The following is a 12167-nucleotide window of genomic DNA, read 5'->3' on the forward strand; positions in this document are numbered from 1 at the left end:
AAATTATATTTAGCATTTTGACAGGAGCAGACAAACAGAAGCTCTAACAGTAAAATAACATAGACATAATTTTTTTGCAAACAGGGTTATGGAATAAAGTGAAGAGTTTGTACACATGTAAGAGAAGAAGGAAAAGATGAAACCTGTTTTAAGACCCAAAGCCTATGTTTGTTTTCAAAACATCAGGGAAACACCCCCTTATAAAGGATTACAGGGGAACAGAACAACTTTGAGGCATAGCTGCAATGTAGAGAAAGAAGTGATTTATTACAAATTGCTGTGGACTAACCTTACACATTCTGCTATTAAAATTGTGAGAAATACTCAAAGACCATTTTCTATGCTTCTTGTCATGTGTTTTATCAAGAAGCTTTCATTAGAGGGTTTTAGCAGATAAAGGTGATCTCCAGGAAGCTCATAAAAGGAAGTATCTCCACTCGTTAGTTCTTGCCAACCTAAAAAAGATATTTAACGTGTCAGAGAAATGTCAACTATTGTGATCAGTTTGTATAACTATTTCAAAGCTATAATTTAATAATTATTTTAAATCCCTTATCAACTTTTTGGTTCATATATTGAAACTACTCTGTTGATTTGTTTCCTTTAAGAAGGAAGTAGACTCTAGAAGACTCTAAATAATGGGTGTAATACAACAAGAAAATGTGTAAGTATAAGAGGAAAACCATTTAAGCAAAGTACCTTTTGCATCATATATTTTATCATCAGATCCACAAAAGTAGGTAATATCACAGGAGAAGGGGATATTCATTTCTGTCTTCTCAAATCTGTGAACATAAAAGTAGTCATAAAACATTCCATAAGATACATATATTTGGAATTTGCTTCCATATACAAAAAAGATTTTTTGTTCTTCTCCAAAATGTAACAAATTTCAGGAGTTAGATTATACAGAACATCAGGAGAAGAAAATACTCTGGAAGTGTCTTAGCTCCTTGCCCTACTGTAATTAGATATAAAATTGTAAGGAAAAAATGACCCAATATTTAGGGGGAAAAAAGAGCTTCAACCTGCAATAAAAATTCTCACCTACAATAAATAATGATGTTACCTACTTATATACAAGTTCTAACATTTCAGCATCTTTCAGTGTCAGATTCCTATGACCAAAATGGGTCCCACATCCAGGAGTGTCCTTGTTTTTGCCAAGGTAAGAAGCCTAAACCACTCAGCTACATCAGCTGTCATGTCATGTCCAGCAGTGAGGACACAGGAAAACGGTGGCTGTCTGGGTGCCCAGAACACAGGATCCCAGTTTTTGGTTAGGCTAGAGGCTGAATGCAGTGTTCCTGAAGCACGATGAGATGAGGTTGTTAGCCTCAGAGAACAATAAAAGACACAAGAATATTCCCTTTTAGTAGCTGCTAACTTCAGATGGTAGGTAGAACTGTAATTCTGCCATGACAGGTTCACTACTGCAGTAACAGTTGTGGTTGCTGCAGTAAGCAGTGTTTCATCTAGGGCATAAATACCAGAAAACAAAGAGAAAAGCACTCAAAGGAAAAGAACACTATGTTTACTGTTTATTATTCTTTCTATAACAGAAATGAGAACAAGTTACTAAGAAAGAAAAAAGAGAACTTAACATGATCAAACACAAGTAAAAATGTAAAATACAAATACAAAAGTAATACAAAGTTGTAAAACTTACGAACACGTCTGAAAAAGTTTGGCGTCTTCTTTGAAAGTAAGCGCCGTATCCCTCCAAAGGTCTTCATCATGTGGAAGCTCAAAATTTCCTCCTAGAATCTCCATAATTGCAAGAAGGTCATTGGGTCCATCAGGTAGGACTATGCTTTTGACAGCAAGATATGCTGCAGACTGTCAGTACCAAACAAAGCAGATCAGATGTTGTATATAATATACTTTGAAAAACTTTTTCATTAAAATTATTTTAGTAAAAAGTACAATAATTTTCCATCTCCAGAATATGATGGCTGATTTGTTTAACATTCACAGAGAACACTTCATGGAAAGATTAGTAGACTGTGCTTACTGAAATTACAAACTATGAGTGAGCCAAGTCCTCTGTACTTCTGAAACTTATACAAATAAGTTTCAAATAAGACAAATAACTGTTAATATTATTTTGTTCAAGCTTGACTCTTACTATTGAAATACAACTAGTAAAATAATCTAAGAGAAAGAAAAACCTAGCACTGGACATAAACCTGGCTAATGTAGGACAAAGAGACCAACTGATTATGGAAATTTGTGGGAATAACAATTGCTCCCATGAATCACTAGCTCATACTCAGGACTGCTAAGCCTTAGAAACTGAAGAACAGAAATAGCAAATGCTGACTGAGGACAGGACTGGAAAAATGCCACTTCACTACTGTTTTTCTGAGAAAGACTATCAGAACCAGCAGAACCTCAGAAAAAACTGACTAAAATCCTACAAAGAATGAGGAAAGAGAAAAAAAATGGACAAATGTATTGAGGGCTGATGCAGCAGGTTTATGAAAGACTTGGTAAAGATAGTCACTTTATACATTACACAGAAAGGAGGACCACTTAGAATTTTGGTTTGATTATTTTTGAGTTTTAAGCCAATAGTCATACTAAATAACAGAATATTCAAAAAATTTTTGTTTAAGGATTAGTTAGTTTAAGCATTAATTAGTTCCAGCATTAGTAAAGGAGATTGTTCTTCCAAGGCTAAGGTTAGGAGCAGTGAATATTATGTATTCTGCATCAACCTCAGAACACTTGTCACTTCATAGATTCTGAAGAAATGCTGATTTTTTTTTTAATTAAAACTACTCTGCATACCATACTGTAAAATATTATTCTTACTCTTAGTAGCTAATTTATGGTTCTGTTTCATAATGTTAATGATTCTGTAGCTTACATTTGGGGAGTGTGCTGCTGACATGAAAAGATGGACTGGCTCCAGTCCATACTTTTTTTTCAGATGAAGTGCAACAGCAAAACTCATGTAAGTTCCAAAACTGCAGCAAAACAAGAAATTAAAGCAAAGTAAGTAAAAATGTACATAAAACCTGGAAAATATAATTTTAATTTCAGTGCTAACTGGCTATCTTGAACAATTGCTGAAATGGTATATGACGTGCAGATTATAATGATATTTGTTTATTGACATGAAGCATATTCCTACACAGTCTAATTTTGCAAATAAGGCCTTTTCATATTCTCTTTCTTTTAATAGTCTCCTTAATTTTCAATAAGTGCAGTTATTTTTAGTACTTGGGACTCAACAATCTTTAAAATCTGTGTTTCATGAATGATTCACCCCCTGCATTCATATATATCAAGCACTGGCACAAATATTAACAATAAATGCAGTTATGATTGATTCGAAACACATGCTCAGATGTTGCACCTGAAAGTATAAATAAATAACCAGAGTCTTTGAGAGCAACTGCATGTTTTAGGATGACTTGACAGAACATCCTTGCAGAAGCATGTTTTTCCTAAAGGTTTTGCAAATAAAAACAAGTAACTCTCTTCTTCTAGAGCTCAGCAATAGAAGCTCTTTCACCAGGGTATCTAAAAATGCATATATTTTTACCTGTGACCAAAAAATGCAAATGGTTTTTCTTTCAATTCTTTTAACAAAACACTTGTAATTTCATTAACTACACTTGTCATGTCTTTTGCAAAAGGCTCTTCGAGACGAGTTTCTCTTCCAGGAAGCCTTATACAGAACACTGCAGAGGAGGTGAAGGAAGGGAAGGAAAAGAATTATAGGTATTTCAAATAGATACAGTAAAATAATTTTAATTAAGTTTTTTATTATTCTGCAAAATATACATACTATTTTAATTAATCCTTCTTAGAGTTGATCCTGTGCACTTGCTTGCTGTTGCTGCCACTGTGATTTAATCCTGCAAGAGATTAGGTTTCCACCCTTCCTTTACTCTCAAATGTTGCCCCTCCTACTGATCTGATTGCTAAGTGCCTTGGGTCAGAATCCACAAGATCCTGATTTCAGCTGAGATTTGAAAGCAACTTTATTGTTATAAGTTTCAATAACAACCAAAAATTCATTAATTTCAATAATAGTAAGTTTGAGGGCTGTGCAAAATATGTCCTTTCAAGGGCAGCATTAGTAAGTGAAACTATATTAGACTTGTACAATCCTTGTTTTCTTCTTTGTCAGCTCTTCAGCACTGCACATTGGAAAACGTGGAATCATAGTGCAAATTAGTGGATATTTGTATTTAGAGTTACATTTATAGTTATTTATATTTATAGAGAAGGAAATTTACATGCTTTTACTATTTTCCTTTCAAAACAGGATTTTCCTCTCACTGTTTAGTGAAAGTAAGGAATGAATAGAACAGAAAATATGTTGATTTTTTTCAAATCTCCTTGACATCATGCATACTGCTAGTTATGTAGAAGTAATGGGTCAGACACACAGAGACAGACTGTTCTAGAAGAGACAGACTAAACCACAACCTAATACCATAGATATGAGTACAGAAAAGTTTGCATCTTCTATACTTTCTGCAGAAACCATCGCTGAAAGAACATGCTGTGCCCTGACTTTATTATTTGTCTGCATCTGCAGTTGGTCCTAGGCCATTTCCTTAGTAACTTTCTTGGAAGTACTTCCAGTGGACAAAAACTTTTTCTTTCTTGTTTTCTGTTTTTTCCCCTAATTCCAAGGAAGATTCAACATACAACTGCTCACCAGAAAGTATATTTGCATTTAGAGGACTGGTAAAACTGCAATGGCGATGTTCATGAATATGAAATTGTTTTTTCTTTGTGGAAGGTTTGGAAAATGGCCTTGGTTCCTCTTCAAATAGGTCAAGCAATGGATTTTTTTAGTGCTGATATATCTTGTGAGCAATGAGAATTACTTCATAGTGTAACTAAACATCATTTCACTGTTATAAAATTCATAGATTAAATTTCAGTTTTGATACAAGAAGTACAAACACTGGATAAGAGATACTCTGTAGCCTCTCAAAATTAAAAACAGTTCTCATATCTTCACTCTTAACCTTGCTGAAGACTGGTTTATCAACAATATTCCGTGTAGTTCTGTTTCTGAATCATACCAGTAGTTTCTGAAGCAGTCAAGCATACTATACTCTTGTGAATTGTAGCTCTGAGGATGTAATTTCTTACCCAATCAAATATAATTTGATCCAAGGTGGTACAGAAAATGTGCCCTAGTGGAAATGCTAGTTCCTAATAAATGCTAGTTCCTTCCTTTCTGGAGAAGACACATTGGATAAAGATTGTAGTGCTTTCAAGACTATTATATTCCATTTAAAAATTTTGGCGATTGTGTATTTCAGAATTGCTTTACTGCAACTACAAAATTACCAACCTTCAACTGAGTCGTTGAACAGTCTCCCCCACTGAGCAAGTTGAGAAGTTCCACTTCCAGCCCATGGAAAGCAAATCAGTCTACAAACAGCATCTGGCTTTTTTTGTACACAAGCAACCAGCTTTTCCATTTCTTAAAAAAACAAAACAAAACAAAAACAACAACAACAAAAAAACCCTACCATCATTCTAGAACAAGACTCTTCAGATATAGGAAAATTCGAGTGAATTAAGTCTAAATTGAAACAACAGGGTGCAATAGTCTCTGTCATCAAAACTGCTTGTGTTACAACAGCTCTCTGCTAGATATGAGATAATCTTCCTGCAACACTGTAAAACAGTTCTGCTTTTATAAACGATGGCAGAATAGTATTGGGCAATACCCTTAGTTAATATTTGCTCAGTCACTGACCACAACAAACATTACAAGTAGCAAAATAAATTGTTAAGGGATTTAAGGAAGACCATTTAAAAACATAGGCTTTTAGGATAAAATAAAAGGCCCATCTGAAGAACCTAGAAAACATAAGGACCACCTAGTTCAATGTTCTCTCTATCACAGTGGTAAAATAGATGTCAAAGCACAGTGGTAAAATAGATGGCAAATTATAGTAGGATGTCATTTCTTTATATGTATATAGCATTTAATAATTACTCTTTTATGCATTTTTCCAGTCTCCCCTTGAACAGTTGGCATCCATGACATCCTCTTGCAATGAGCTGCACACCTCAGTATCTGATGCATGAAGAATGAATCCCTTTTTTGGTTTTAGTGGCTCAGAGAGTAACCGAAGTCAGAGCTGTAACTGAGATGCAGACTCATCACCAGCTGTGACTGATCATGCTGCTGCTGAGACAATCTGTCCCTTCCCAGCCTCCTGGAGCATGATGCTCTACCCCAATCTTTTACTCAGCACTAGCACTCCATAGCTATGTAGTAAGAGCACATTGTTTATCAAGCTGTAAACTACTCCTGTGGTTTAGTTTTCACCTACATCAGTCTTACCATCCTCCTGTTGAAAATGAAAGGAGCCTTTTATGACCTTTTTGGAAGCTTTCATGCACTTCATCCAGTGGACAGATGCATGCTGGTATTACACATACAGCCCCAAAGTTTGGGTGCAAATGGCACACCTGTGCTAACCTAATGGAGTAATTTGCCTTTAAGGATTATTTTACAACTCTCTCTGAAACAACCTGCAGAGTCGGTCTTACTGGTTTGAAAGATACATTCAGCCAATCTAATTTTCATTCAAAAAAAAGGCCACAAACAAGAAAGAACTATTACATGAATACATAATCCTCTTTGGAGTACAGTTGAATCTCAATTTATTTGAAATCTAAACATATTTGGTTAGGGAAATGTCTTTTTTCTCATTTTTTACAAGATGAGACAGCAATTTTAAAAAACTTGTTTATTATTTCCAAACTGTCTATAATTTCATCTACTTCCACCTATTGGCCTTACACCTGAGATCTAACTTCGACCATATTATAACAAAGAGAGGATATATAAGAATTCTTCTGCAAAATCAGGATTTTCCTAGACTGTAACGTTTTCAAGAGAAACAAGCTTTTACTTTATGCCCTATAAATTTTGTTAGATGCATGATCTGATGAATTAGTGTCATAAAAATCTACTTTAGACTGTTCACAATCAAAAGAATGTTTCTTTCTAGAACTATCAGCAAAGAAATAGCTCAGTCTGTGAAAAAAAGAAAATCCACTGAATTTTAAGAAAGTATTTCCTGGCTTTTTTCTCTTCACATTTAGAATAAGCTGAAAATAAAATTCTAGTTTGATAGAGAGCTGTATAAAAGATTTAAAGAGCCAGCATTTAAATCACAGAACAACTTAGGCCTGAAGGGGACTTCTAGAGATTGTAGAGTTCAAATCTTCTCTCGCTTGGTGTTGAGTATCTCCAAGGATGGAGCCTCTACCATCTCCCTTGGTAACCATGTTCCAGTGTTCAGTCATGGCTCATAGTGAGGGTACTTTTTATCTGTGTGCTTGTTGTCCCTGGTATCCACAAGTCTTCTCTCTTTTTGCTGAGCACAGCCAAGAAGAGCCTGACTCTGCCCATCCTTCTATTAGGCAGGTGAAGACATCTTCATTTGGCACTCCCCTCTTCAGACAAAACCAGTTATCTCAGAATCTCCTGTACGCCACCCACTCCAGTCACAATCACAGGGGACCGTGCCATGCTCACTTCAGTATTTCAATATCCTTCCAATAGAACAGAATTAAAAATGGATCCAGATGTGGTCCATTACCAAAGAAATTCTGGATTATTTTTCAAACATGTTTTTTAGACAGGCTTTCAGGACATGACAAACTTTTTACATGAGCTTTATTTATTTTCATGGCATCACCTTATAGTAGGTGGACAAGTATTAATTGAAAAGCACAATTGCAAACACAAGTGACAACAAAACTGCTTCCACACTGACCAGCTGCTAGGACAAGTGGACCAACAGCCCCACCCTGCAGGGAACAGAAAGCCAAAGGTAAAGAAACACCAAGTGCTTTCCCCAAGGAAAATATATCCTACAGCACACAGTTTAAAAAGCCATAGAAGAAGTCTTTGTGAACTGCAGGAGTGTGGTACTTGCCAGTAGGGCAGTCCAGGACCTAAGAGGCCTCTCAGATACCCAGGAACTTGCAAACCCTACATAGCAGACCTGTGCCATTTGCACTCACATGAGTTAACCCCTTGTCTGCAGATTCTGGAAGCCAGGGAAAAAGCAACCCTTTCCCAAGTGGCAAGTAGATCCAGGTCTACTCATAAAATTTAGATTTAAGGTAGTCCATTCACCTCCCAGCAATATGCACAGAAGTGGAACAGTGAGCCTGGGAGTCAAATGATCAACTTCATGGTAGGCATGGAGTCTGTTTTCAAAGCTGCTGGATTGCTTACAGCTAGGCTTGAATCTGAGACACCTGGCGGGGCATTGACCACTTGGTATCTGCAATCCTGTAATAACAGAGCTGTCAGGCTGTAGGACAGTTAGGCAATGTAATCCTCTACTGATTCTATCTTCACAAGAGAAACACACTTTGTATAAATTATAGACACCAATGTCTCAGTGTTCTAAACATTGTAACAGTTGAATTTTTTTATTTCTGCATCTGTATCAGTACCTTACATATTACTGTATCACAACACATTTGGCTACACTCATTATTCAAATAATCCTTTTAAAAATTTTAAAAATACGTTTTTCAGGGTAGGCATTTAAACTTTCTGGAAATTTACAGGTTCATGAAAAGAGGTGTCCAGTTAGAGGGAAAACACATCTGTTACATGCACTGTAATATTTATTACATGTTTTTGAGCTTTGTGGATTTATATCCCTAAAAGTTTTCTTACTCAGCAAAAGCAGTGGTGGGATCTTCCATTTAAGAGACAGCAAAATGCATAAACCACAGGAAAAACAAAGTGGGAAGCCATATCTCAGTAGATCCTGAGTTCAGAAAAATATTGGTGTTTGCTTCTTGAAAAATAAAGACTTCAGGAAATCCTGTGTCTTTATATCTAGATCCTATAAATTAATGGCAAAAAAGTATGGAGCATACCCATCTTATTAGTCATATTTTTCCCAATAACATATCTCTTAAGGCTACATTTTTAGCACACTATATTTGAAATTGGTTAATGTCATTGCTAACATCTTAAAGCTGCTGATGAAAAAAAAATCATGCAATTACCAAGTGAAATCATGTCCTCCAGAAAGCTGTTTACTCATCCCTTTATTTCCTCTTGAAAAAAAATCTAGGACATTATTACAGAGAAACTTATATTTTGGAACACTCGCATCTGATAAGCTCAAAGCATCCCTAATGCAAAATTATTGAAATAAATATTAAAGTCACACAACATGCATTCTCAACATGGACTTACTAGTTGGACCTTCCAGAGCATTGAAACTGCCAAATACACAGACCATGTGGGTGTTTCAAAAACAAACACCAGGAGCAGTATAATCTCCCCTCCTTTTCTACTGCTGCTGTCATCCTAGTTCTGCTATGGTACAACCACCTAACCTTTGCTCAGATGTTTGAGGACATTGTTCAGTTGAGAGGAAGAGCTCTAAATCAGTCCATAGAGTTGAACTGTGAAAGGTAAGAGAGATAAAACTGGGGAGAAAGGCAAGCATACAGGGATGACACTAGACAAGTAGCCCAACAATCAAGAGGAAAGACATCAATGTGGAAAGATAATTACCATCTCAAGGGAAAAAAATTAACTGGGAGATTGCAACCTCCTGTATTGATAATTTGGATGAGGGGATTGAGTGCACCCCTTGGTAAATTCTCAGACAACACTGAGTTGGGTGGGAGGTTGATGTGCTGGATGTCAGGAAGGCTCTGCAGAGGGATCTGGACAGGGTGGATCAATGGTTCAAGGCCAATGGTATGAGATTCAAGAAGACCAAGTGTGAGCCTTGCTCTTGGGTCAAAACAACGCCATGCAGCACTAAAGGCTTCAGGAAGAGGTCAGTATATAAAGCGAAAGTAATGAGGTAGAATGGGGAGATGTTTTATGTGATCGGTGTTTGTCTTCCCAAGCAGTTGTTACACACGACAGAGCTCTACTTTGCTTGGGATGGCTGACCATGGGAAATAACAAATTCATTCCTTGTTTTGATTTGCTTTTCTGCGCAGCTTTGGCTTTCCCAACCCACAAGATTTCTAACTTTTACTCATCTGATCCTCTCCCTGATCCCACTGGTAGGTGAGTGAGTGAGCGGTTGCTGCATGGGGCTTGGTTGCTGGCTGGAGTTAAACCACAACAGTGGGTAATGGAAAGCCATTTTGGCAGCAGAGTAACAAAAACAAACAGAAGGTGCCACTGTTGCAGATGCAAAGAGGAAAGAAGTCACAGAATCACTAGGTTGGAAGAGACCTTCGAGATCATTGAGTCCAACCCAGCCCTAACATCTTAACCATGGCTCCAAGTGCCACATCCAGTCTTTTTTTAAGCACATCCAGAGATGATGACTCCACCACCTCTCCAGGCAAACCATTTCAATACTTTATCACCCTTTCTGTATAAAACTTTTTCCTAATATCCAACCTGTATTTCCCTTGGCACAGCTTGAGACTGCATCCTGTGGCTCTGTCAGTCATTGCCTGGAGAAAGAGACTGATCCCCACCTGACCACAACCACCTTTCAGGAAGTTGGAGAGAGGTCACCTCCAAGTCTCCTCTTCTCCAGGCTAAACAACCCCAGCCCCCTCAGTTGTTCCTTGTAGGGCTTGTGTACTACACTGGGCCTCACATGCCCTCCCCAGTACAAGTGGTGCTTCACCACGGGGTGAAATGTTTGCTCCAGCATGTGGAGTGCTCCAAATGCCACCCAATCACTCTGGCTACTGCTTACTCCTCCTCCTGTGGAACTGCAAGTCACATCCCACAAGCATTTGTCCCACATAACATTTTAACAGGTGGCACAGAAACCCATCAGCCCAGACCTGCTCCGCAGAAACACCCTTGCAGATTCCTGTGCCACTGCCCACCCACAAAGCTGTTGGGCCACTTACCCTGGGTGAGGAGTCCCCTGGGTCAGCCAGGGCTTGCATCTGGTCTCAGTTCAGCTAAGGACACCACAGGAGTTAAGGGCATAGCCCATGAGGGACAGCAGTTGTGAAGAAGAGCCCCTGCCTCCAGTGCAGCCCCAGGCGCTCTTTCTCCCCATGTCACAGGTACTGAGTTCTAAGGATCACTGAAGTCCAGCTCCTGGCCCTATGCAGGACATCCTCAGAATCACACCATGTTCCTGAAAGCATCTTCCAAATGCTTCTTGAATTCTGGCAGGCTTGGTGCTGAGACCAGGTTTCTGGGGAACCTGCTCCAGTGTCCAATCACTCTCTGGGTAAAAACCTTTGCCTAACATCCAGCCTAAATCTCTCCTGACACAACCTCAGGCCATTCCCTTGTTTCCTGTCATTGTGCACCACAGAGATCAGTGTCTGCCCCTCTGCTCCCCCTCATGATGAAGCTGTAACTGCAGTGAGGTCTCCCCTCAGTCCCCCCCAGGCTAGACAGACCAAGGGATCTCAGCCGCTCCTCATGTGGCTCCCCCTCTAGACCCTTGACTATTTTCATAGCTCTCCTTTGGAAGCTCTCTAATAGTTTAATGTCTTTTTTGTATTGTGGCACCCAGAACTGCCCCAGCACTGGAGGTGAGGCCGCCCCAGTGCAGAGGGACAATCCCTCCCTTGCCGGCTGGCGATGCTGGGCCTGATGCCCCCCAGGACACGGCGGGCCCTCCTGCCTGCCAGGGCACTGCTGATTTATAGGCAATTTTCCATCAACCAGGAACCCCAGGACGATGGAAATGAGGTCTCCAGCCACTCGTTCCCCAGTCTGTACGTACGTCCAAAGTTACCCTCTCGCAGGCGCAGACCGGCACTTGCCCTTATAAAGCTTCACACAGTGGCGGCCGCCCAGCCCTCCGATTAGCCCGGCTCTCTCTCCCGAACCCGTCTGCCCCCGAGGGCGTCAGCACCTCCGCCCCACTTCACGCTGCCCTTTTTACTCCTCCGCCGGCCCCCGGAGCGCCCGGGACGGCGAGGCCGCTCCCCTCCCGCCTCCGCGGCCGCCCCGCCCCGCGCGGCTTCCGGACCCGCTGGGAAGTGGGACAGAAGCAAAGGCGGCGGCCGGGGAGGTGGGCAGGGATCCGGGATCGGTGGTGCTCGCCGGCTTCGTTCCTCGGGGGTGCGTGGGGCAGAGGGGGGGGCTCGGCTCGGCTCGACTGTGTCCTTACACCCAGGCCCCATCCGCCTGGGGCTCTCCCGAGCTTTCCTCGATGTGGGCCCTGAGCCGCTGTAAACTC

At 39.8% G+C, this 12167-nt stretch overlaps 1 protein-coding gene across 3 annotated transcripts; it reads right to left on the reverse strand.

The window, feature by feature from the left end:
• Positions 1–86: 86 nt before the first annotated feature.
• OLAH (oleoyl-ACP hydrolase) lies at positions 87–11847 on the reverse strand. Of its 3 annotated transcripts, none has more exons than XM_005480282.4 (7): positions 11709–11847; positions 5330–5461; positions 3554–3692; positions 2873–2972; positions 1670–1839; positions 700–785; positions 87–455 (listed from the first exon to the last, which is right to left on the reverse strand). In XM_005480282.4, exons 2-7 carry the CDS (start codon positions 5457–5459, stop codon positions 325–327), a joined length of 756 nt encoding a protein of 251 aa, XP_005480339.1. In that variant the 5' UTR covers positions 5460–5461; positions 11709–11847; the 3' UTR covers positions 87–324. The 3 variants fall into 3 exon arrangements, with proteins under 3 accessions (XP_005480339.1, XP_074391635.1, XP_074391646.1); XM_074535534.1 differs by lacking the exon at positions 11709–11847 and adding an exon at positions 10873–11008; XM_074535545.1 differs by lacking the exons at positions 5330–5461; positions 11709–11847 and adding an exon at positions 3800–5319.
• Between the last annotated feature and the right edge of the window lie 320 nt (positions 11848–12167).

Source organism: Zonotrichia albicollis, chromosome 1 (genome assembly GCF_047830755.1).
Source record: "Zonotrichia albicollis isolate bZonAlb1 chromosome 1, bZonAlb1.hap1, whole genome shotgun sequence".
Taxonomy (NCBI): domain Eukaryota; kingdom Metazoa; phylum Chordata; class Aves; order Passeriformes; family Passerellidae; genus Zonotrichia; species Zonotrichia albicollis.